At 41.5% G+C, this 23,780-nt stretch overlaps 1 protein-coding gene across 1 annotated transcript; it reads left to right on the forward strand.

Moving 5' to 3' along the window:
- Positions 1-1,820: 1,820 nt before the first annotated feature.
- cdc42ep4b (CDC42 effector protein (Rho GTPase binding) 4b) lies at positions 1,821-22,550 on the forward strand. Its single transcript, XM_023291987.3, has 3 exons — positions 1,821-1,986; positions 3,807-3,919; positions 20,646-22,550. The coding sequence occupies exon 3, from the start codon at positions 20,837-20,839 to the stop codon at positions 21,845-21,847; it is 1,011 nt and encodes a 336-aa protein (XP_023147755.1). The 5' UTR covers positions 1,821-1,986; positions 3,807-3,919; positions 20,646-20,836; the 3' UTR covers positions 21,848-22,550.
- Positions 22,551-23,780: the final 1,230 nt, after the last annotated feature.

Here is a 23,780-nt window from a genome sequence, read left to right on the forward strand (position 1 = left end):
CTTTAAGTCAATATATAGCATGAAGCACCTTTGTATGGCCATGCTTACTGTGTGACATAAATCAAAAAAGGTTGGTACCATAACACTTTGACCTTTTGGGGGAATGTTTGTTTTCCAGAGTTAGATGATTATTGATGTCATGTCTATACAAGGAAACCTTAAAGGTCGAGAGACAAAGTAACTTAGCTTAGCGTAGCACAATAACACAAACAACTCTCCTGGTTTTGTCCAGAGTCAGCAAATCTGCCTACCAGCACCTGTAAAGCTCACGCACTTAACACGTCATTTAATCCATACAAGTCGTGGTTTAATGGGGCCTGACTATTTCTTGGCACGGTGCAGCATTTCTGGAGACTCCATTGGTCACCTGGCAACCTAATGAAGGCCAACTCTTTATCCAGAAAGATGACCTGTTAATATGTACAACAAGCTGTTTTAACATTCAATAGCTGAGTTTGACTATCCAGAATTGAAACTACAGATATCAACAACAAAAAGTGCCATTCCCACCACTCAGACAACTGGAATTCAGTTTTGACTAGTCCAAATAATAGTTGCAGATATCTCGAATGTCATTATGACTATTCTGAATTGCTGTGCATGCAGTTGCTCATGCAAGACTTCCCACTGGATACTGACCCGGCAAAGCAAAGTGTTAGCAGCAGCATAATGGCGGCTGCTGTGGTGGATAAAATTGTTAGAAAATGGCAATTTGTGGAGTTTGTGGAGAACAAGAGCTTCATTCATAAGAGGCTTGTGGTCAAAATGTACTAGAACTTTGGCCTCAGGCTGCCCTGACATGGCAGTAAAATGACTTGTCAGATAGCAAGCTGTTATGGTTACCATTATGGTACCATAATAGCTATGCTTGAAAACCCAGCCGCCTCTGACTGCCACTTTCTGTAGCTTCTGGTGTAACTACAGATATGGACAATGTCACTTTGCCCAGTCAAAACTTAACTGAAGATAGGCCCATCTGTAAATATTCTGTCTAGGTAGAATTCCAGTCTGAGATATCTACAGTGTTGGTCCATCTAGTTAAAATGTTATATAAGACAATGTAGATATCTTGAAATGATTATCTTGAACAAGAATTATGACGCATCAGAATTAAACTGAAGATATCTTAAACTGGGACCACAACTAGCCATAATAAAGCTGCAAATATCTGCAGTTCACATCGCAGATGTATGTAACTGAACTGTAGGCCTCTGTAATGAGAAACCTCATACACATTAAAGGTAAAAGTCATGCTTTTTGTCCTCAGAAGAATGGCACAGTGGGTATCTGAAATGTTCTTTCTGACATAAATCAGCTGAACCTATCTGTAGCTGAATTGTAGATATCTTCAAAGAAAAACCCCATATACATGAATGATATAAGTGACATTATTTGTTTACAGTACAATGACTACTGATTACTAAAACGGCTGGCCAGTAGTTCATACTCAGTTTAAGATATGTAAAAAGGACAAGTAAATTTCTAGAACTGATGGGATTTCAAGATAATTTGAACTACAAGTATGACTAGTCAGAATAAAGTTGTATGTATCTGAAACTGGAATTAAAACTTGCCATAATTTAGCTCATTCAGTGACCAGATGTGTGTGTTTTAGAACCGTTTGAATAGTTTTTTCAGCCATTACTGCTACACAGAGCTAGCTTGCTAGCCCCCCGTAGCTCGCACATAAAAGCCGTTGAAGTTGAAGTTGCGTCCATTGTTATGAGCTCCGGGTAATAATAGCGGCCTGTCCCTTTAAACCGCAGCGGGAGGTGGTGCTCTCTCTCCGGCACATGAGAGGAGGGGGAGGGCCGCTTTGTGCGCCACACAGATGCAAAACTACACGGACATTGAAGCACTAACACGGGGACTGTCCTGCTGCAAGTCTCCTGGAGGACGCTAAAGCTAAATCCACCCCGAAAGCTGAGCGGAATACGAGCCTAAAAACTTCCCCGTCGACCAAAAGAAAGGAAAACACTGAAAAAGGTAACACTTCTTCCTCCTTCTGTGTTGTTTTTGATCAGTTAGCTGTAACTGTTTGGTTGTATTTAAGCTGGTTGTCCGACTTTGAACGTTGCTGCTGCGCTCGGTGCGTTTTAATGTAGTTTCCAAAGTTCGGGTTAAGAGAGGACAGACTATTGGGTTGAAGTTAAAGCCAACGGTGTGAAATCTGCATCTCATTTGAATGTCAAATCCGCCTGTGGACAATCAGCGCCTGGCAGTGGCTGTCCCATATGGAGACACAACAATGAGCCTCTGGCGTCCCCTGTGTCCTCCATCAGCCCGGCCTGGACCCCAAAGTAAAGATTAACATGATAGAAAGTCAACACTGAACTTTAAAAAGGAGCATTTCTGTCGCCAAACATTCACTTAACTATGAAATCTTGACTACAAATACTTAAAAAATCTCTGCTTACCTCATATGTGTCACTTTGTTATTAGAAATAAGTTTTGAACTGTTTACCTTGAATCATGGCCATGAAGTTGTGCAAAACTCCCATACTTCTTACTTTTTTCTTTAACTTCTTTAACTACCAAGGGATCTCCAAGTATAGACGTGTTAGATTACTGACCCGATTACATTTTGGCAGGGAGCACTCCTGCTTTTTGTATGATTTAATACGGCGTTACATAATTATCTGTCTTTGAGGCAAGGCCAAAATCACAATAAGCAAGCAAAAGGGGTCATTAAATGGGTTAAAAAGCAATGAAAGTTTAGGGGCTTATTCTGAGTCACCGGGCGTCCACAAACCTCTGGGCTCACAAATTTAAAAAAATAAACTGAGTCGGGGTGTAGATTACTCAGTTAATATTTGGAACTCGGTTGCAGAGAACTGAAATAAGTGTCCCAATAACTATTTTCAGCTTCAGGGCAGGATATGATTTAATCATCGTGGGAGCAGATGGACTTATGAGCATCGGTTCTCTTCACTGAGTATTACGTAACACTAATACCGTGCAGTGGGATCAGAGTAGAAATACCGTAAAATCTCAGGGAATCTACAAGAACTCTACAAACATCCCTCACCCACAAGTTTTGTCCCCCGTCCCGCATCATTAGTGAGTTTTTTCCTGTTTGTGTTTTCCCTGACACTTGAGTCTTGTGGTCATCATGCCCAATGAACTGGGTAATTTACTCTAGAAGCTGCCACAGCAGCTGTATACCTGCCCAGCCTCATTCATCACGCCCTGCACGAAGGCTTTCACTTTTAACTGCACTCACCATAAAGTGTGCAGGTCCGTTTTATAACGTTCTGTTTCATTATTCCTCGCTCATCCTCAGTAATCAGCTCTTCATTCTTGTTAAACTGTCAGCATGGACAAAGGCGGGAGGACATACTGAGTAATGAGCTTGGCTGTTGTGTCGTCTTTGTGCAACGGTCACCCTCTGACCCCATCGTACACAAACACACAACCACACCCTAACAACAGCCCCCAGGTCAGCCGGTGTATTCTCATCTTGCTTGATGAATCATTTACACAATTTATTGGCGACTTTGCGATAAAGACAAATGAGGCAGTTGGAGGAGTAACACTTGCAAGTTAACTAGTCAGATCCAGGTCAATCTGCTGCCACCATTCTGCTGTTAATGGCGTCATCTTGCCTTTGTGAGTCTTATTTTCCAGTGACAACACTAACTGCCTTACTGCACACACTTCAGGCCTTTCAGCTCCATAGTCGGCTGCTTCTCCAGAGCTGCCAGGCAGATATCTCTCCATCAGGATCCATTGTGTGTGCAGCCTAGTCTGAGGGGAGGCCAGTGTATGTGTGTGTCATCTCTGACTGTGCTTTTTTTTTTTTGCAGCGGAGGCCGTCTGAGTTTGCTCTGGAGGATACTGCTGCTGCTGCTGCTGCTGCTGCTGCTGCTGCTGCTGCGTTGTGAGGAAGTTGGCTACTTTCCCCACTGACTGCGCTGAGGTCAGTACAGTTTTACATTGGAAAGAGGGCGTGCAGTGGTGGGGGGTGGAGACAGGCTCATGTGCGCCCATGAAAACATTAACTTCAGGCAGTTTCTCATGCAGTTAGTAAAAAGCGGACGACGGCAACTCATTTCCGTGTGAGTTGGCGTTTTATTTGCTTGTGTGTGCGTATGGATTCCATATTATGCGGAGGTTTAATGTATGAGGAGAAACAGTTGGCTAACGAGAGTCAGATGTGACATCGCAGGTTCCTGTTGCTTCCCATGCCTCAGGAAACGATTATGTAAATAGTTAGCCCATTCACCTTCATCCCCAGCTCTGTAGGAGATCAACAGGTAATGATGGAGGAATTTCTTAACATTTGGACCTTTTTGTGGCTTCAGTGCACTTAAATTGTAGGCAAAAAAAGGACAAAAAACATTTACAAATCATTCCTACAACAGTGACAATGAAAAAGTTGTGATTGACTGATTAATCTGGCAAATTTAAATTACATTTTGAGCTAATTAAGGTTTCCAGTTAGCAAGGGAAGGAATAACAGCCAATTTAAGTTAGCAACCACAGATAATAACTTGTTTCTGTGCTGCATGTAATCTAAGATGAGTAAAAAAACAGCAAAAAAACACTGATTGTTAATAAAGAGAACTGAAACAACAAACCGCAATGTCAGATGTTAATGCTTTTACTAGATCAGTAGGAGATGCTGCTATCTGTTAATGAATGCTGTTAACCCTGTAAAACCCACTGTTGCAAAAATACAACACTGGTTTAACCTTTTTTTCAATAGTTATTATCTATCTATCTATCTATCTATCTATCTATCTATCTATCTATCTATCTATCTATCTATCTATCTATCTATCTATCTATCTATCTATCTATCTATCTATCTATCTATCATTTTTACTTTTTTCCATGTTTGGGTTTTGCAGGGTTAAGTGCACTAAAATCTCATTTATTTTTATTTTATTCCTTTATTATAAAGGCTATTGTTTTGATTAGCCCTTGAACATTTATTTTGGTAATACATTTTTAAATTTCAAGCAAATGCGCTGCAGACAGACCGCTACTTAGCAGATGTTTAATAAGTTTAGCAATTCTGCGTTTTATTTGTTATTATTAATATAGATAAATACCAAACACACTACACCAACATGATATTGGCTTTGAATATCGCCACCGGCATTATGTTGGAAAAAACCCATATTGGTTGACCATAATAAAAAATGGATTACGGTGTCTTCTAAATTTCCACAGAGAGGGCAGTTTGCCTACAGCAAAAGGTCATTTTTTCTAGTCCTGGCTATAAATAATTCATCATAAATCAGTTTAAATAAACACTCGAGAGCTCCGAAACTGTGGAATCCCAGCAGTTTCTGTGAAGTATTAATCACATCACAAGTGAAGGATGTGTAATTTTTTATTTTTTTAGCTGTTGATACTAGAAAACACAGAGGCTGGTGTTGAACTCCCTGTGGAGAGTTGTTTTGTCGCAGACAATTACAGGATTCACCCCGCCTGCTACGAAAGCATTAGAGTCTTTGGACTTTCAGGAGAAATCATGCTGGGGATATTTTCAGTTCATCTTTGAAGACTTTATATGGAGACAAAATCCAACATTACATCATTTTCCTCTGGCGTTTGGCAGAATACATTAAACTTTGAACCTCAAAAAAGAAAAACACATTAGCTAGAGGCCCATTAATCAGAATCTGCAAAACAGAAAGTCCATGAAAAAATGCAATCAATTAGAGCCATGGTTGCTAAAAAGATTTCTGTCTGGAGCCTCTCAACTCCTGCTGCTTATGTGTGAAGTCTGTGACCAGGTTAGCTGAAGAGTGATGGACTTTCCTTCACCTTGTGTTATTTTAAGAGGATTTAGACCCACAAATATCCAGTAATCCACAAGGGGAGAGCAAATATTTGTAGAAACCCGATTTCAAAATATAATTGGGAGTAGCATAAGCATGTTTTACCTGTATGGTGGAAAGTAGATTATTGAATTATTTATACAGAAACCAGAGCTAATTCTGGCACAGTGAAACCACGGGTCTTTTCTAAACCCATTTCACAACAACATACCGAAGCTGTTCCCAGAGAAAGAGGCCACTTTCTGTTTCTGTAGCAACCCGTATACACCTGTCGCTCAGATCTCTGCCTGTTGTTTTGGTTACTGCCAGTGTAACATGACCATTGTGGAGGATATAACCAGCTCAACAGGAATCATTTTCCTGTGTTTTGTAACAGCGCTGAGGTCACTTCACTCCCTTCCTGAAAACACCAACTTAGATTAGATGATACATTTCTGAAACATGTGCTGTAATGCAATAAAAGATTTATTGTATGTTCAGAGCACAACGCTTCCCGTCTTGCATCACCTGGCATTGTTTATGTCCTGAAAGTGTATTGTTCAGAGCTGTAAAACCAGTTGGGATAGTGATCATTGTCACTGAGGTGAAGGCGGTTCCGAGTGCGGTTAACTTTGGTGGGTTGATCCCATGTTGCAAAAGTTTCAGAACATTCATATCAATGTAAGAACACCACAGAACAACAGCATCTATCATCAGGTGGCACGCCTGTCTGTCTCACATTCTCTGGAATCCTTTGTTATTGCACTACATCATCACACAAACATATTTTGGAACATGTGTCACAGCTAGGTTGCAGTGATTTTGACACCTGGTAGTTTGCTAACACCAGTGGCTCTGAGTTACAGAGAATTTTTAGTAAACTTGGATCTCGCTTTTTATGTCTGTTGGTACTGGTTTTTGCAGAAAATTGACTTTTGAAGCCTCTCACACATTAAGATAAATAACTGGCAAGTTGCTTTGGTCAAAGTCAAGGGCAGATGTTTGAGATAATTCCTGTGAAGTCCTGTGAAAGGCTGTAAGAAACCTGCACTTATCAAAGTTGTTATTTTGTGAGTCACTCTTGAAGGAGAGCCAGTCTTGTGAAATCTCATCATGGGTAATAATCAAACAAAATAATAATAAGCTTGACAAATATTGGGATTTCCCTTTTGGCATGAAAATATGCTGCTAGAAAACGGCATGAAATATTATCTTCACGTGTAATAAAGCAAAGTGGAAAGTGTCTTCAGTGATTCATCAAATTATTGAATGAAACAGTCCAAAAAGGAACAGTTTTTCTCTTTGGTGTGTGTTAGAATTCCCATCTGATTACAGTCATTCCAGCATCATCAGCACTAATACGGCCTTTCCCTGGAATACACAGTTAATCAGTAACCACACGTGATTGCAGCTAGTTCCCCCTCCACCCACAGTCACAGACACAATATTACTTTTAACAACAGGATTTGCTTGTGCAATATCTGTTGACTTGACTGCGACTGGGTCATATATTGAAAACGGACGTAGCTGGTGGTGTGCAGCTGACAGCTCTGGTCCAGGCTCTGGCCTTTTTACAGTCCAGTAAGCTCTCATTGTTTTCCAGCTCTGCAGAGGCTCAGAAACAGGTGGTTTCTCCCTCAAGCATACTGAAAAGACAAAGGAGGACTGTTGGCCTAAGCGTGGACACCTCTGTGCCCACTGGATGACAAATTCATGCCGGGAAAGTAGTTCAGGAGATGGGAACAGTCACACGAGCTTATTGTGGGATCTTATCATGGTTGTCTTGTGAGAATTGCTGCTTTGGTTATGAGTAAGAACCCACACATCTTCCTGCCGGAGCCTCCAGAGGACATTTTCAGGTCGGTGGTGCTGTGCAGTGAGTGGACGTTACAATATGGTGATAGATAATGATCGAAGGCCTTTGTATCTTTGTATTAAATGAATCGCTATAAATAGTGGGTGTTGTGGATGTGGGTCACCTTTGAGCCTCATCTTGTGTGAGTGTGTGCGTACGTGCATTTATCTACATGCTTGCGGGTTGGGTGTGCCACAAGGTTTTGGTTAGCGCCTTCCTCCCTACAGCTTTTTTGTTCTTTCTTCTCTATTGTACTTTGTGTGACATTGCCGGCTACTCAGTTACTGAGAATTTTGTGTGCCGTTTGGGAGCCAACAGGGTGTGTATTTATTTTTAAACTGCACGTTTGTGACTCAGTGAACAGAGGCCAATTCTCCCCGATAACCCTCGAACCTATTTAAGGAACTTCAAACAGGAGCTGTTGATGGACTTTAAACTTACTGGTCACACACACAGAGTTCACAGCCACAGCAGGCCGTGTGTGTGGACTTCCTTAATTAAAACCTCATGCTTGGAGTTTCCAGAAAATCAAAGTTGTTGCCTGATTGCCAAATCTAAGTGGCATGCCGAATGTCTTTAAGAAAACCAAATCAAAGAGAGACTGCTCACAGTAAGATGACACTGATGGCACTTCAAAGACTTCCCTGGTGTCATCATAAGATGGTGATTCACAAAAGATCTCTGGATTTGGCACTTTTCTTATCATTTGTTATATAATTTTAAGATGTTTTCGAAACTCAAGGTGAAAAACAACAAATGTTCAACTTAGAACCAGTGAATGTATGGCATTTTTGCTTTTATAAAGGTATTTGATTGTTAGAATATCAACCCACCAATCAACTGACATCTAGTTTAAAGAGCCCATATGATGTGTTTTGGGTTTTTCCTCTTTCTTTTATTTATATATAGCTTTTTGTGCATTTAAAAGGTCTGCAAGCTTACACAACCCAAAGGTAATGCCAAAGGGAGTTGTTATTGACAGAATATCTATCGACTCATCAACTGACTCCTGGTTTTCTTTATTATTATATAGATTTTTTTGTTTATATAGAAATTATGCAGACTTACAGGGCCCAAAGTCCATGTCAAAAGGAGTTATTCTTTCCAGAAAACACTGAACCATATATGTCTGAAATGCCTCGTTTTAAGTCCTGGCTTTTTTCTGTTGCGTATCTATGTCACCATGTAACAAATTTACATTTGGAAAATGGTCATTTTTTAAGTACCGTACTTTCCGGACTATAAGCCGTTACTTTTTTCTCACGCTTTGAACCCTGTGGCTTATACAGTGATGCGGCTGATGTATAGATTTTTACGGATGTCGTCAATACATTTAACTTCGTCACATCAGACCAATGAAATTACCAAACAGGTCACAGTGGACCAATGAAACTGCTTGAATAAAATCAAACGCACTCACACTATTCTTCAGATCGGTCATTTTGCTCTTCATGCACACACCCTCATCATGGAAAACACAGGAAGAAATGCGTATGATGCAGCTTTTAAGTTAAAGACAATCGATCTGCCTGTTGAAGAAGGAAATAGAGCTGCTGCACGTCAGCTGGTATCAATGAAGTAACAAAATTAGTGCTTATTTTAGCAATCTTTCAAGCATGTAAACATATTCTAGTAGACTCCAAAATATTATCTAAAAACCTGTGAATGTGCAAAAATATGGGCTCTTTAAGAACTATTGTTAAGGCTTATTTAACCCTTAATGATATGAGCAGCTGCCATGTTTGTTTTTCGCCCATTAGACCGCTACATGCACTGTGATTGGCTCTTACCTCATTGGACTTTCCTGAAGAACCACTTGAACAAGAACTTAAACACATGCTCACTCACAGCAAGGCTTCTCTTTACACACACAGCACTAACAAAACCACAGTGGATGAAGGTAAATCAAGCAAGGATGCAATTACACTAACAATGTCCTTTACGATGCAGGAGCTATGTACGTGTTCCAGTCTTATCTGCGTCCTGCGCTGGGATTTTTCAGCTTGTCAGACGCTATTATCAGCTTGAAGTGGGCATGTTTGTGGGCCTGTGTGCTCTCCTTTGTCGGCGAGTGTTTTGTTGGCTGCCGTTGGTGTCATTAAAGTTAACACCATGGGGGTTTATTAACTCATCTTGTTAGTCGGGACTCTGTGCCTCGGGCCTTTATAGCCGAGTTGTGTGCTTGACTTCAGCGGGGAGGCTGCTGATAAAAAAGGCCAGGAGCCGTTGAGAAGTTGCCACAGTGCAGAAAGCGGTCACTTATCTTGCAGTCACACTGAGAAACCTCCTGCTGATCTTTACCAAAGTTTGTGTGTGTCTGTGTATTCCTGTTCTCCACACTGGCATTGGGTTATCTTTCTAGTGATTTGGCATATTTTATGTCCCCAAGGTGCCATTCTCAGCGACTTGTTTGTCCTCCTGTCCTTCTTTCTTTGGACACATCGTGGCCAGTAAACTATTTGAACTTTTTGACTGTACTGCAAGCCAACTGTGACTTTGGCATCCTTGCTGCAACGGGGTATTGTGTATTCCCTTTCTGACGTTTTTGTAGAACAGTCCTCAGTAGAAATTCTGCTTTGTTTCACCCATCAGCAGCTATTGGACGGTAAATTCAACCGCTTGGCTCAGATCCTGACCTCTGCTACCAGGCGTGAATGCAGTCTATTTGTCAGAGACTGATGGGGAGGATTTTGGTGATTAATTAGACATGTACTCTCATGTGTGCGCACACACACACACCCACACACACACACACACACATATGGAATATAGTACAATCCCTCCACTGTAGGAGTAATGAGGCTTCGGGTCCATTTTCTGCAGGACATGGTGAAAGAGCGTCTGTCACTGTGCTGGCATGACTGAGTGAATGCAGTGTGGTCACACCCTCCACTGCCCCTCTGAGGATGTGTTTCTCTTCACTGCCTCCATCTGTGCCTTCCCTTTTTAAAGGAAAGTCCCTGAGGTAATATTGCTTCACATGGGAAAGGTTGTGCCCCCTCTCATTTTTCCTCTGGATATTATTCATACACCGAAATAAGAGGCGTTTTTTTCCCCTTCGCTAAAACAAACTCTCAAGAGACTTGTTTTGGGCAAGAGCTTATTTTATAATCAAGGAACATGTTCATTAACGGTTTGATTTTTCGCCAAGATTCTCCTCTTCCTTCTCCTCCCCCTCTGGCTGGATAACAGCATGGCAGCCCACCCAGTTTTTGCCGCTTTGTCCAACCATGCAGCAGTAACAGCTTGATAAAAGGCCTGCTTGCCTGGAAACACAGAGGAATCGTTGGGAAGCTTGTCCCCTGCTTGTGGATATCAGGATTTGGAACGATTAAAAAACAATAACACTCATCGCAGTCACGTGGGGACTGCGTTTGAGGGCACGCTGGGGTTGTAGCAGGAGGATCGCGCAACGCACCGAAAGGAATATAAGATTTTTCAGAGTCAGACGGAGGGCTGACTGCTGGAGCTGTGGGAGGTTTGTGTTGTTGGGATGGATGGATGGAGGTGTGGCGTTCGCTATCCCGACCTCCTGTCACAGAGCCTAGAGGGCCGGCCCGGGCATGCTGATTTTATTTGCTCACGTCAAGAATGGCGCACTTAATCCTCCTGTGGTTTTGTTTTTGCCCGGTGGCAATGGGGCCCTGGAGGCAAATACACTACAGTTTACACACACAAAGCTTGCTGTACTTGGGCAACGGTCGTGCTGATGTTGGTGTATTTTTGTGGCTCAGCTGTTTGAACTCCCAAAGCTGTTTTACATGAACCTGAGCAGTGTTCAGCATATTGTCAGTCTGGTGCAGATGAAACGCTTTCAGAGTGATCACGACAACCCACCTCAGACCTCCGTGCTTCATTATTTTAATAGAATATTGACAAAACCTTGATGCACTTCTCCACAGAACCCTCACACCAGTTCCTTTCTGTGTTGTTGCATTAAAATCTACTCATGATGTGACATTAAGAACACTTTATTGTGCACATGTACCCTTAATTATTTTTTTTTTTTTTTTATAATTTGGGATCTTATTGAGGACAACCTGGTGTTTTAAAAACTTTGGTAACTTCAGAATGCTTTAGGGTCTGGAGTTTAGTTTAACAGTACGCATGTGTTGTGTGAGGACATAGAACACTTTGCTAATTAATGTAATAAGCCGGCCTGGAGGAGATTTTATTTTAATCAAACAAGGTTTTGTTTATACTCTTGTTCACCAAAACCGTTGTAGTCATTTTGGAGGCCAAACAAGCAGAATCTAGCAAAAAAAACCTTAACTCAAGATCCAGTTAATTTCTTAGTGGGACCGGATAAAACTGTATTCTAATAATTGATTAATAGTATATCTTTTACTTTGAGCTGCAGCGATTGGTCAATTAGCTGTCCGCTATTTTGATAATTTATAAATGTGAGTCATTTTTTAAGTAAAAAAAAAAAGTCAAAATTCTCTGATTCCAGCTTTTTAAAGTTGCATATTTTTTTTGGTTTCTTTGCTGCTCAATTGCAGTAAACTGAATATTTTCATTGCAGGTTTTTGGAAAGAACATTTTTTTTCACCATTTTCTGACATTTCATAGGCCATACAACTATTCTAATAATCCAAAAAATAATTTACAGATTAACTGATGATGAAAATAATCATTATCTGCAGCACAACTGATGAGAAACTGAGTTGCTGTTGGGATCACCATGTTCAGAGGCCCTGAAGGACTTAGAAACTCCATAGCATACTACCTTTAATTAGCTTAAAAGATGATTAAACTCATAAAGCAAAGCTATTTGTGGAAATTATAATCAGGCATTTGGCAGCGATCCAGTGCAGGAGAAGCTACTGGTTGAAGTCAAACCCTTTACTGTTAATTCTCTCCATTTATCATCCTCCTTGGTGGTGAAAACTATAGCCTGAGTCACTGTGTTTCCCGATTGTGTGTTTCACAATTCCCATTCTTCTGAACTCAATAGCTCTTAAACGCCCGGAGGGAGTTTTTTCAAGTTTGGCACAAATGTTCACTTGGACTTGAGGATTAGATTTTGGTCACTGTAAAAATCACTTAACTCCTTTTTGGCTATAGCTCTAGCAATTTCTCTGCTGATTCTGACTAAATTTCACACAAATGTCTAATAGGATAACATGAATTGTTGAGGTCAAAGCTTAAATCTGGACACAAACTGCAAGTTGACTGGTTGGTGAAGGCATAAAACCTGAAGTAGGTAATTGGAGTTCTTTCAGAACTATGCTGTGAGAGCCGAGGACAGGTCCCTTCAACTGAGTTTACCTTCGTTGGATCCATTTACCTTGAGGTCATACTTTGAAGCTCTGTAGTTGAAGCTGTACCTGTGTGAAATATGCATGTTCCTCGACACATGGGTGGCTAAGCTGTCTCCTTCCGAATACTCGCAGCCTGTTTTTGTTCAGGAAATTTTCTTGAATTTGTCATTCAGGGTTTTAGCTCAGGGCTAGATATGAAGTTCAACAGGAAGAACTGGTTCCCTGTGCAGCAGGTAGTAATAAAGTACTGTGAAGGAGCAGAGGATAGTTTACCATCTTATTTGTCAGCACACTATAATAGATAATTACACCAAAAGTTTTATGTTACTGTTTTATGATATACGAGTCGTGTCTTGTGATACCGGTTACAGGATTTTGGGCATTACAAGTGGATTTTGGGGGAAATAAGGCTGAGTTTGTATCCTACATAAACAGGGTTATCTCTTCATCTATTATCTATGTGGTGAGTTAAGTAGATTTGCTCGGAGGAAACTTTGAAGCACGAGAAAAAAGCTCACTGAAGTCAGATGGAGGCTTTCCTAATGAGCTCACACCAAGGCTACAGCTACATGACGGGAGTCGGAATCAGATTCATGCATAGTTGATGAGGCCTCCTAATTCCTTCAATTTTAGCACATTTTTAATATTTAACAACAGTATTTTTGTATTCAACATATTTGTTTATATATTAGTTCTTGTGATGACTGTGGGAGTGATTTAAAAAGTATAATAATTGTAAAGTAAGACAAATATAAATCATTTAAAATAATTAGCGCTTATAACTGTTTCAGCGCTGCCTTCTCTTGCATGCTTTAACTTTCTTTTCTGACTGTGGCAAGGGTTTCATGATCTTACCGATGCGCAGATCTTTTGTTGTTTCATTGCTTTTGTCACTGCCATCCTCCTCCTTCCCCCCGTGGGAATCACATGTTTGAGCTGGAGGTTAGGGGCCTGACAAAGTAGTTGCAAATGAAATTTCCCCATCTTCTTTGTCAGAGTTAAGAACTTCCCATTGTTATGCAGCCCCATTGATTAATTGATTAGCAATGTCATAGATGGCGTCGGGGATCTTGTATAATCATTTGCATATTAATGTTGCTGACAATAGGACTGAACAATGGAGGGGATTGTGGATAGTTCAAGGTTGAGCAAAAAAAAAGCAGAGATTTTCTTGTTGCTCATACAGCGGAATATCTGCGTTGTGCTCTTTGTTGGTGGTGCTTTAGAGCTCATCAAAGCAAGAGTTTCATTTATAAATGCAGTTATTGTAGATTTAAAAACAAGTGTTTGACAGCAATTGTTTTTTGTGCAAATTGAGTCCTGGAGAGTGAAAGGCCTGGCAGGTCTGATGAACACATTTATACTCTGTACAATTTACTTAATTCATGGACATGATTATTTTGACTAAATTCAAAATTTTGGTTTGCCGTGGGCTGCACAGTGCCTTGTGGGTAACACTCTTGCCTTGCAGCTGGAAGATCCATGGTTCACATCCCAGCCTTCCCTGGTTGTTTCTGCATGGAGTTTCCATGTTCTCCCTGTGCAGATGTGGGTTTTCTCCAGCTTCCTCCCACAGTCAGAAACATGCTGAGGTTCATTGATGATTCTAAACTGCCCGTAGGTGTGAATGTGAGTGTGATTGTTTGTCTGTATATGTAGCCCTGTGACAGACTGTTACCTGTCCAGGTGTCTCCTGCCTTCACCCTCAGTCAGCTGGGATAGACTCCAGCCCCCCATGACCCTGATTGAGGATTAAGCGATGTATAGATGATGGATAGATGGTTTGCAATGTGAGTTAGAACTCTTATATGATGGTACTTTGGAGTGTGGATGCATAAACTCATCAATTGTCACAGGTAGAAAATGTGGAAGCATGTTTTTAATTACATTCCCTTTTTTTATATTCCATAGATGTGCAGGCAGCCTGTCAGACTGTAGTTGTGTTCCCATAGCTGTTGTGTAATCACCCTTTACCTTCGCTTGGCAGCTTCCACCTTGTGAATAAATGATAGCCTCTCTCTGTCTTGCTGTTAAAAATTTAAATTCAGCTAAAGATAAAAACAGAAACTGTTGCAGTCAGTGTGCAACCGTTGGTTTAACCTGACAGTAGCTTAGCTGCGATTGGCTGAGCAGCCAAAGCCTCTTTCCAGCCTTCACTGAGTGGAAAGAGAGAAAGTATGGCAGGGATAGCTGAGGACTGTAGGGCGCTTGTGATCCTTGGGATTACAAGTGTGAGACTGAACGCTGATGAGCATGTTGGTGGTTGTGAGGTCATTCTGCCCACATCAGAGTCCGCCGGCGACACAAGATGTGCTTAATCATTCATGGCCCTGTCACTGCTTGTCTCAGTTTGAGCTGGAGTCATGTGGCACTGTGAGTGCTCGGTTACATAAAGGCTTTGTCACCGGCTGGCACGATGACTGAGGCAATAATTCTAAACTAAACCAAACTAGATAATATTATCTCATCTCTGTGCCTGTTTATTGCGCGAACATGCTCAGCTCTATGTGTGTGTCAGCACTGGTAGCTTTGTAACGCTAGTGTGGCTGGCTTTTGTAAATGAGATGGAATTTTGCCCCCAGCTGGACTGGAAGCATGTGTGGAATGGGCCATACAGGTCAAACTGGAATCACTGGTCACCTTGTTGACTTCAGCACAATGAATGTGCAAATGCAGAGTTACGATTGTGTTTTTCCTTCTCTTTAGATGCCTACACATTGAACAAAATAAAATAAATCACCAAACAAACATTATATACATAAAGAAATAGTGAAACAGTCCAGCCAGCAACACTCTCATTCCTTTCTGTACTAAAGCCTAAGGCTACGTCCGAGCTAATACATAACTTATGCTATGTTTACATGTAGCCTCCAGACTACTCTGGTATCTTATGACCTCTAAAGCACAGTCTTTGGCAGGAATTCACTGAAATGATTTTTTCAGGCCCAATGCCAGTTACTAATAATCAAGAAAATGAATAACTGATGTTTGGAATTGATATACATTTGTAGTTAAAATGAAAATTCTGGTGTTACAATTTACAATAACACAAACTTCAACACAAAACTTTGTTGAAATGCCTTTATTAGTAATGTTATACAGTGATTAAATTAAAAGACAACTTCTCAGAGAGGCGGCTGCATCAGGTCCAAAGTCTTGTGGTAAAATGTTTAAAAAAAAAAAAAAAAAAAAAACTAATTAAATCAGATCATTTTCGTGTTTTAAGACACATCATTTCTGATGTTTTTACAGCCTGCATCCATACTACTCTGCAGTTTTAGGACCCCTAAACAAAATGTTTTGGAAACCCTGTTTTTTGACCGTTTTAGTTAAAAACTCCAGGATTGCATTTTGGTTTGGACATGCAGAAGGAGAGACTTTTGAAAACACATGTTCACTTTGATTCACTGACTCATCACACTCCTGTCACGTGACTGTTTTCTGGGAGAAAACAAAGACTTGACTGTAGCCCAAACCCAATCTAAACCCTCAGATGTAACTGACTTCACAGCAGTGTGAGTTCATGACGGCGCAAAATAGCATAAAAACAATAAATCGGACACACTAGACGTTGCTGGAAACATTGCCATTTTAAAAAACATTTAAGTAAATTTGGACTTGGTCACACTTTAATTGACTGTCCAGTTGATCACTCCCTATTTGTGCCATTACAGAGTCTATGCACGTTAGCAAACTACCAAAAGTCAGGAAAAACATGAACATCTGTGAAACCTTTGGGGATTTGACTGAAAACACACAATTCTACAAACAAGCAATAAATCACCAAAACAGCGAGTAAGCAGATGCTGTCGCGTACAGATAAACTTCCTAGTGGATTTTTTCCCCCCTGCGCCATCCATGTTTGGTTTGTGTACATTTCGTGAGTGGCAACAAAGCCACGTTTCACCAGTTATACTATGAGCTAGTCCCTCAGGAAAGTGTGTGGATATACAAACTCCAGAGAACTCAGGTGTTGCTGGGCTCGCTCTCTGTGCAGTTAAGGAAATCTTAGTTCTTGTTTTTTGCCATTTCTGTTCTTCCTCTGTAGTATTTACTACAACTAAGCCACCAATCCCTGTGCTTCGTGTGCTTACACTGGCGCCCACATGCCCAGTGGACATGAATAGTCATGTGATATTCATTTCCAGGCATGTTAGACGAAATGGCACTAAACACTCACCAGGGTGGAGGTTGTTGAAATGAAAATGTAGCTTAGGAACAAAAACAAATACAGCAGTAGTAACATGAGTAGAAATTAAGGCATAAAAACATGAAATTATCACATGGATACTGAAAACCATCCAAAAACACATTCAAACTCATCTGTTCTGCAATAAAATCTGCCCTCAAGTTCAACATCCCCTCAACAATCTGCTACACATTCTCCAAATATGAAAGTAAATGAGCTCTTAATTATTTTTCTAGCGATGAGAATCGTGATGAATATGCGAGGACCTTTTGTCTGCAACATAGCAGTATAGTGGTGGCAGTGTGGACAGATTTCCCAAAACAACAGAAATAAAATTAGCATCTTTCTTTTTGCGAAAGAACATTTAACACAGAGTTTTATGTGCAGAACATTAAAGCAGTCTCTGGAACGTTATTTTGAAACAGTAGACTGCACATAACACTGCCATTCTTCATGATTTATCTTTTGTAAAGTACTGAAAAGCTAAAACTTAATATGACAGGACCGCAGGCAGGTCATACTTCATCTTTTGTCATGCCCACAATAATGAGTCTTGATGACCCTGTGGGAGGGGGGTTGAAACTACTCCTCATCAAACACCGAGGGGCTCCCAGAGACATAAAATGGGCCATTTTCTAGAATGACTTAAGGTGTGAGGTTTGCACCTTTTGATATCTGAGAACCCACTGACATCTTTTATGCCAAGGGTTGAATGTCTTCTGGTGACATGGCACATCAAAAGCATTCCCCTTCAGCTGCAGCGCTGTAGAGATCGTCTCGGTGCCCCACATGTGGCCACCAGGAAGGGTTAATCCATCTGAATGAGATGAAAAACTTTCCCTCTGTCTCCGGCCGGCTTAGGGACAGGAAGCCCACTGGGTAGCCGGCACTCTGCACTGATGTTGCCATAGAGAAATACAAAACTTTGGTCAGCGGGGAGGAACATATTGGTTGATGAGTTGTCTTCAGTGGTCGCTCACACGTTCAGCCACCTTTTGTGCAGCAGATACTAATTGGCTACTGGACAATGCATGAAGTAATAAAGGCTTTACCCAATGATGGATCGTACTGTACGAATTTAACCGCCACGCCTCTGCTCACAGAGAATTCAGACGTATTTGTTTGCTTAGAGCTATAATCTTATAATTTGGCATCCAGTTGCTGTTTAAATAGCTTTCATAACAAGTTGCCTCATTCCAGTTGTATGAGGGTGTGAACCTGAACTCGAAAAATAAGCTCTTCAAGTACATTTGCTCTTTGTTCGGCCGTATTTGAGGAGAGTCCCCCCTATTAGGACCAGAAGTACTGGAGAAAACCTGAATGAAGTTGTTAGAGAAGATAAAACCGTGGCAGTGGATGGAGTTCAGCTCTCTATGGGGATGATCTGTCTTTTGAAAGAGGAGCAAACCAAAGAAAAAAAAAGGCACTAGCTTTTATCATCTATCAAACCCCCCTCTGTTCCCTCTACTGCTACAGTTGCCTTTCCAATTGAATGGGTTCTTGTCAGAGATGCAAATGTTTTCACGGGTGACGTTCTTTTGGAATATGTTGAGTGAAGCTCCCATTCATTCACTGGGGGGATTCGCACACATGGCCTGTAGCGTGGGCTCCAGCTCCAGCTTGAAAACACTGAGAGTGATGGTATTGCTGTCTGGCTAAAACAATTGAAACCCTTGTTAATGTCAGTAACACATGGAGCTAGTGGACTGTAGTTGGGACATAAGTGGGTGTTTAAACCTCTTTTCCACTTGATTCTGCTCTGCCTGTTTTTAAGGTTTTGAGTTACTGGTGAATTAAAGGAGAGTTCCGGTTTATTTCAGCCTCGTGTATTTCCCATTAATGTGGCTTTAACTTTGTAGTCTTTGCCTCCATTAAAGAGAATTGCGGAAATTGCTTTCAAAGGGTTGCATTAGCCTGACATCCCTGTAGCTCATTTTAATGCTTTTTCAAAAGAAAGCTGATTGCTACATGAATCATTTTTGATTGTTGTTTTCGAGTCGAACTGAAAGTTGACTCAGCTATGCTGCCTGAAACTTCATATTTTTCTTTCTGTTAACTTTTAGTAATCATATAGAGAGGTGAGTGTTTGGTCCGGTTGGTCTTAGTTTAGGAAGCGAAAAATCATCTCTAGTGTTTAACAAAGCTGAAGTTTCTCTAGTTGTAGCTCCACAGCTGGAACTGTGCTCATCAATGAATACATGTAAACAAAACAACGTGCACAGATGAATATGCGATCGATCGGGTCAGTCGGAAAGTGTGATCTCTATTGCAGTTAGCAAAAGGTCCATTGCAGTCAGATAATGTGTGCATTTAACTCTGGCCAGACTGAAAAACGTTTAAAATGATTCATCTAGTAATGGTCTTTCTTTGGAAAAGCTGCAGAGAGCTCAAGCTAATTGCCTCGCTAAATTCAATTCACCAGCTCTTCATGACTGCTCATTTCTCTTGAATCTCTACAACAGAGGTGAAGAGTGCAAAGCTAGCCTGACCCACACAGTCATAGTGGCCACTTTAATGGGAATTCACCAGGTTGAAATAACCAGAATTCTCTTTGAAGGACAGTGTTATTTAAGTATTAAATTGAGCTGTTATGAGCTTAGTAAGTCAAAGATAATCAGTGCAGGTACACGATCAAACTTGACTATGTGGAAACTGCTTGTATTTAATGTCTGGGATCACTGGCTGAGACAGAAGTTACCTGTGGATGTATGTGTTAATGAGACAGAACAAAATATTCATCTGGAGGTGCTCAAATGTGACTTTCAAGGCTAAAGAGACAAATGTCAAAATAAAAACACCGAGAGCTGGTGCTGGAAACAGTTTTATCTATTGACGATAGGGGGGTGAGAACAGAATGTAGTCGGTCTGGAGCTAGTTGGGGAGCTGTGCTGTAAGTCCATCCATGCTGGAGAAATGCTGTCCCACTTCATTTCTTTTTTCTTCATTCTTTTATTCCTGCCAGCTTGAACTGCTCCGACTCCCAGTATCCTGTGTCTTGCTGGTTATGTAACAGTCGGGGGCCTAAATGGGAACTAAAGCACAGCAGTAATGGCAGACACTGCAGCCCATGAAAAACCGAATGCGACAGAAGCCTATTAGAGTTTTTTAGAAAAGAGCCCAAAAAAATGTATCAGAAGAACTGAACGAACTTGAATGGGAACTTACTTTACCACGGCAAACTTCACTGGAGGTATTATTACTGGTTTGAAGTTAGGTGCTGTGAACGTTACACCAGAAAGGCTTTTTCACTATTACATAACACCCTTACAGACTTGTGCATAAAAAAAGCTTTTGCTGGTGTAGAGCCACTCAAGTGAGCTTTCATTTTGAAGCCTTGGCAAGAAAAGTTTCCATGCATGATGGCGATGGAGCAAGTTATTTGATAGTGGATGATGCAAAATGAATAGACATGGCTCTTTAGAGGAGTTTTTAAAGTGGGATGTTACATTTTCATTGGAATAAAATGGTGTCTGTTGTTGATTGTATGTTTCCATACATCTTGCCAAGTTGTGTAGATTTATAGAACCATTGATATTGTTTTAATACACTCTATTTTTCTTTTTCAGAGGCTGATTCAACCACAAGATGAAACCCGAGCTGAAGGACCAGAATGGCTGCACACAGTGAACACCTGGAATTATACTTCCTTTGACAACATCTTGTAGAATCGCCAGAGAACTTTGAACGGAGCACTCAGAACGCCCACAAATCTAAGTTTTGATTTGTATCTGTGAATCATAACTAAGAGACTGCCATCATGCCTATTCTCAAGCAGCTGGGGAACAACCTGAACCAGTCAAAGCGGCGGTCTCGGGCCGACCTGACCGCTGAGATGATCAGCGCTCCGTTGGGGGACTTCCGTCACACCATGCACGTGGGCCGAGGTGGCGACGCCTTCGGGGACACTTCGTTTCTTAGCACCCGATCAGGGGAACCTCCCAAGGAGCCGGACACCAAGCAGGGCTCCCCGGGCCCCAAACCAGGACTGCTGTCCCGCACCTTCAGAAGCAGCAAGCGGTCTCAGTCGGTGAACCGGGGGGACAAGTACGAGTACAACATGGTGCCTTCTGCTGCCTCGTCTCAGTATGTGAAAAACGCCATATCCCTGCCTTACCTAAACGATGAGGGCACTACCAGAAGTCACCAACTGCCGAAGAGCGTTTCCTCAAGCCCCATGAAGAAGCTGACGGAGACTGAAAGCAAGCCAATGAACGGAGCAGCAGCGATGGCGACAATCGACGCCGAGTTTGACGAGAGGAACTTCGGCGAACTTACAGATTTGCCTCCATCCATGCCGAAGGGAAGCGGGTTGAAGCACGCAGAGTCTATGATGTCCTTCCATATCGACCTGGGGCCCTCCATGCTCGGGGACATCTTGAGCGTGATGGAGAAGAAGGGCTGGGAGGACGACGATCTCGGCTACGAGGAAGGCAAAGGCAGCGAGGGCCACGGGTCGCCTTCCCTCATCCCCAACATAGACGACGACGATGCGGAGGACCAGGCGCCTGCAAGGCCGCCTCGCAGCATGCGAGCATACCAGCACAAAGCCATGGTGGATCCCTACACCCCGGAGCTGCACGCCAGGAACAACCACCACAACATGGATAGCTGCTCCGTGTCCAGCTCTGGCTCCATCACAGAGGAGAAACCCCAGTACCACCACCACGACGGCGACACGGACAGCGCAAAGTACAGTTCGCCACATGGAGAGGACGACAGAGATTTCACCTTCATGGATGAGGATGATGATGATGAGATTCGGGTGTAGACTGAGACGGTATCACTACCATGAAGGACACTAAAGGAGAAGGCCAGGTTTTGGGAGGCTTTTACAAGCAGGGGAAGGCAGGAGGGAGGTTTACAGGCAGGGCCACATGTGGTTTAAGCTTCTTGTAGATTAGTGTCATATCTGCACACTTTGTTCAACATCATAAACAACCAGTTAAGCCTTTTTCACTCTGCTGTAGTGAGGACTGTGAGCTAAATGCAGAGTACAGACAGACTGGCTCCCCACATAGCTCTCTTGAAATGTTTGCTGATGCAGTTTTGCAACATCAAACTCTGAGATCATCATTATTGGTAAATTTCAATTTTCAAGTGATAGCGGCTCCCACGTTTGAAGAAGAAAAGGCAGCACACCACGAGTTCAGAGTGGGCGATCCAGTGATCTTATATAACGGGCAAGAAAATCTCAATCTGGTATATGTTCTGCTTATCTTACAGATGGCGTCATTACGAGTGCTATATGTAGCTGAACTGATAGAAGCAGTCATTTGAAGTGACAGCCTCTCTATCCAGGTCATTATCTAATGACGTGATCACAAGTTCAACTAATTCTGTGGGGAGAATTGCGATTTAGATCAAAGGACTGTCATATGATCTTTTCGCCCGATCGCCCACTCCTACAATTATCTACGAACATTATACTCAATTTAAGAAGCAGTAAAAGGTGACAGTGGGATTGGAGAATGTGGAGGGCAGATTGAGAGGAAAGGATGAAATGAAACTCGGATAACTATGAAATTCCAGTCAGTGGGAGTGATTATGGAGCCTGATCTGCCAGTGACAGCTTTAGACACTAAACACATAAAGTTGTTCTTACTTTTGATCATGTCTGAGTTTAAGGGGCGATTTATGCTTTTTTTTTTTTCTTACTTCATTGTATGTACATAGAATATCTGGAAGTTGGTCTCCAGTAGCCTGTTGTATTGAGCTGGTAGTTTATTCTTTTAAAAGCTGATCTGCATTCTTTGATTTTAAAGGCAGCAGTGATATTTATTTATTCATTTTCATAAGGGATGGATCATTCATAGTGTGCACTGCTAAGTCTTAAAAGTTTGATTTGGGATTTTTTTAATATTAAGTTCTTACGAAAATGTCTTAATGGTACTACAGAGTGAGCCCAAAGGCACTTAAGTAAACATGGAATTGTCTGGAGTTGGACGACTCTACTGGTGATTGGCTGATTCTATAGATTTTTTTTCCACTTTATTTTGCTAATTTGATGCTCTGTCTCTTTGTAAATTCAGCTCAGCAAATAAATAACATGTAAAGCGCAATTCAAAGCGTGCACTAATAGGATATCATGCACGTTCCTGTTTCACTGATTTCTATCCGTCACAAACAGGGAAGCCACTATGGGACAATTAAGAGGTTTTATGTGATTGCTGTCTGACCGATAGGTGAAAAAACTGCATACGCGGTTGTGCACCTTGATGATTTACCACTACAGGTTGTCCACACTTGTTTGTCTGTTTATAGCTGTAAACATGGCGTTGAGGCTCAAAACCCCCGGCACATGATACAAGCACAGTGTCCACGAGGAAGCAGTTCTGCTTTGAGAACCACATTTACAAGTCGTTCAGCGCTTCCTGTCAAGTTCCCTTTTGCCACTTTAGAGGTTTAGACGCCGACTAACGTCTCTGTTCATTTGATTGGTTATATAAGAAGGGTTGATTGGGTAATGCAGCTATTGATTGATAAACCAAATACTGTTGAACTGATTGTTTAGTTTTTCATTAATTTTCTATCTAATATTGTGGAGCATCAGAATGTGCTTCAAGGTAAAGTGTAAAATTCTAACCTGTGAGTCAAAAAAATGTAGTTTTCTACCATTTATGAAACACAGAGAATACAAAATGTAATAATTAATGTCAGGACTTTACTTACAGGGTGGGTACTGCAAAATAACTAACCAATAT

Source organism: Amphiprion ocellaris, chromosome 18 (assembly GCF_022539595.1).
Source record: "Amphiprion ocellaris isolate individual 3 ecotype Okinawa chromosome 18, ASM2253959v1, whole genome shotgun sequence".
NCBI classification, from domain to species: domain Eukaryota; kingdom Metazoa; phylum Chordata; class Actinopteri; family Pomacentridae; genus Amphiprion; species Amphiprion ocellaris.

Excerpts from the sequence above, each read along its gene's own strand:
- cdc42ep4b (XM_023291987.3), top strand. The coding sequence starts at position 20,837 with ATGCCTATTCTCAAGCAGCTGGGGAACAACCTGAACCAGTCAAAGCGG.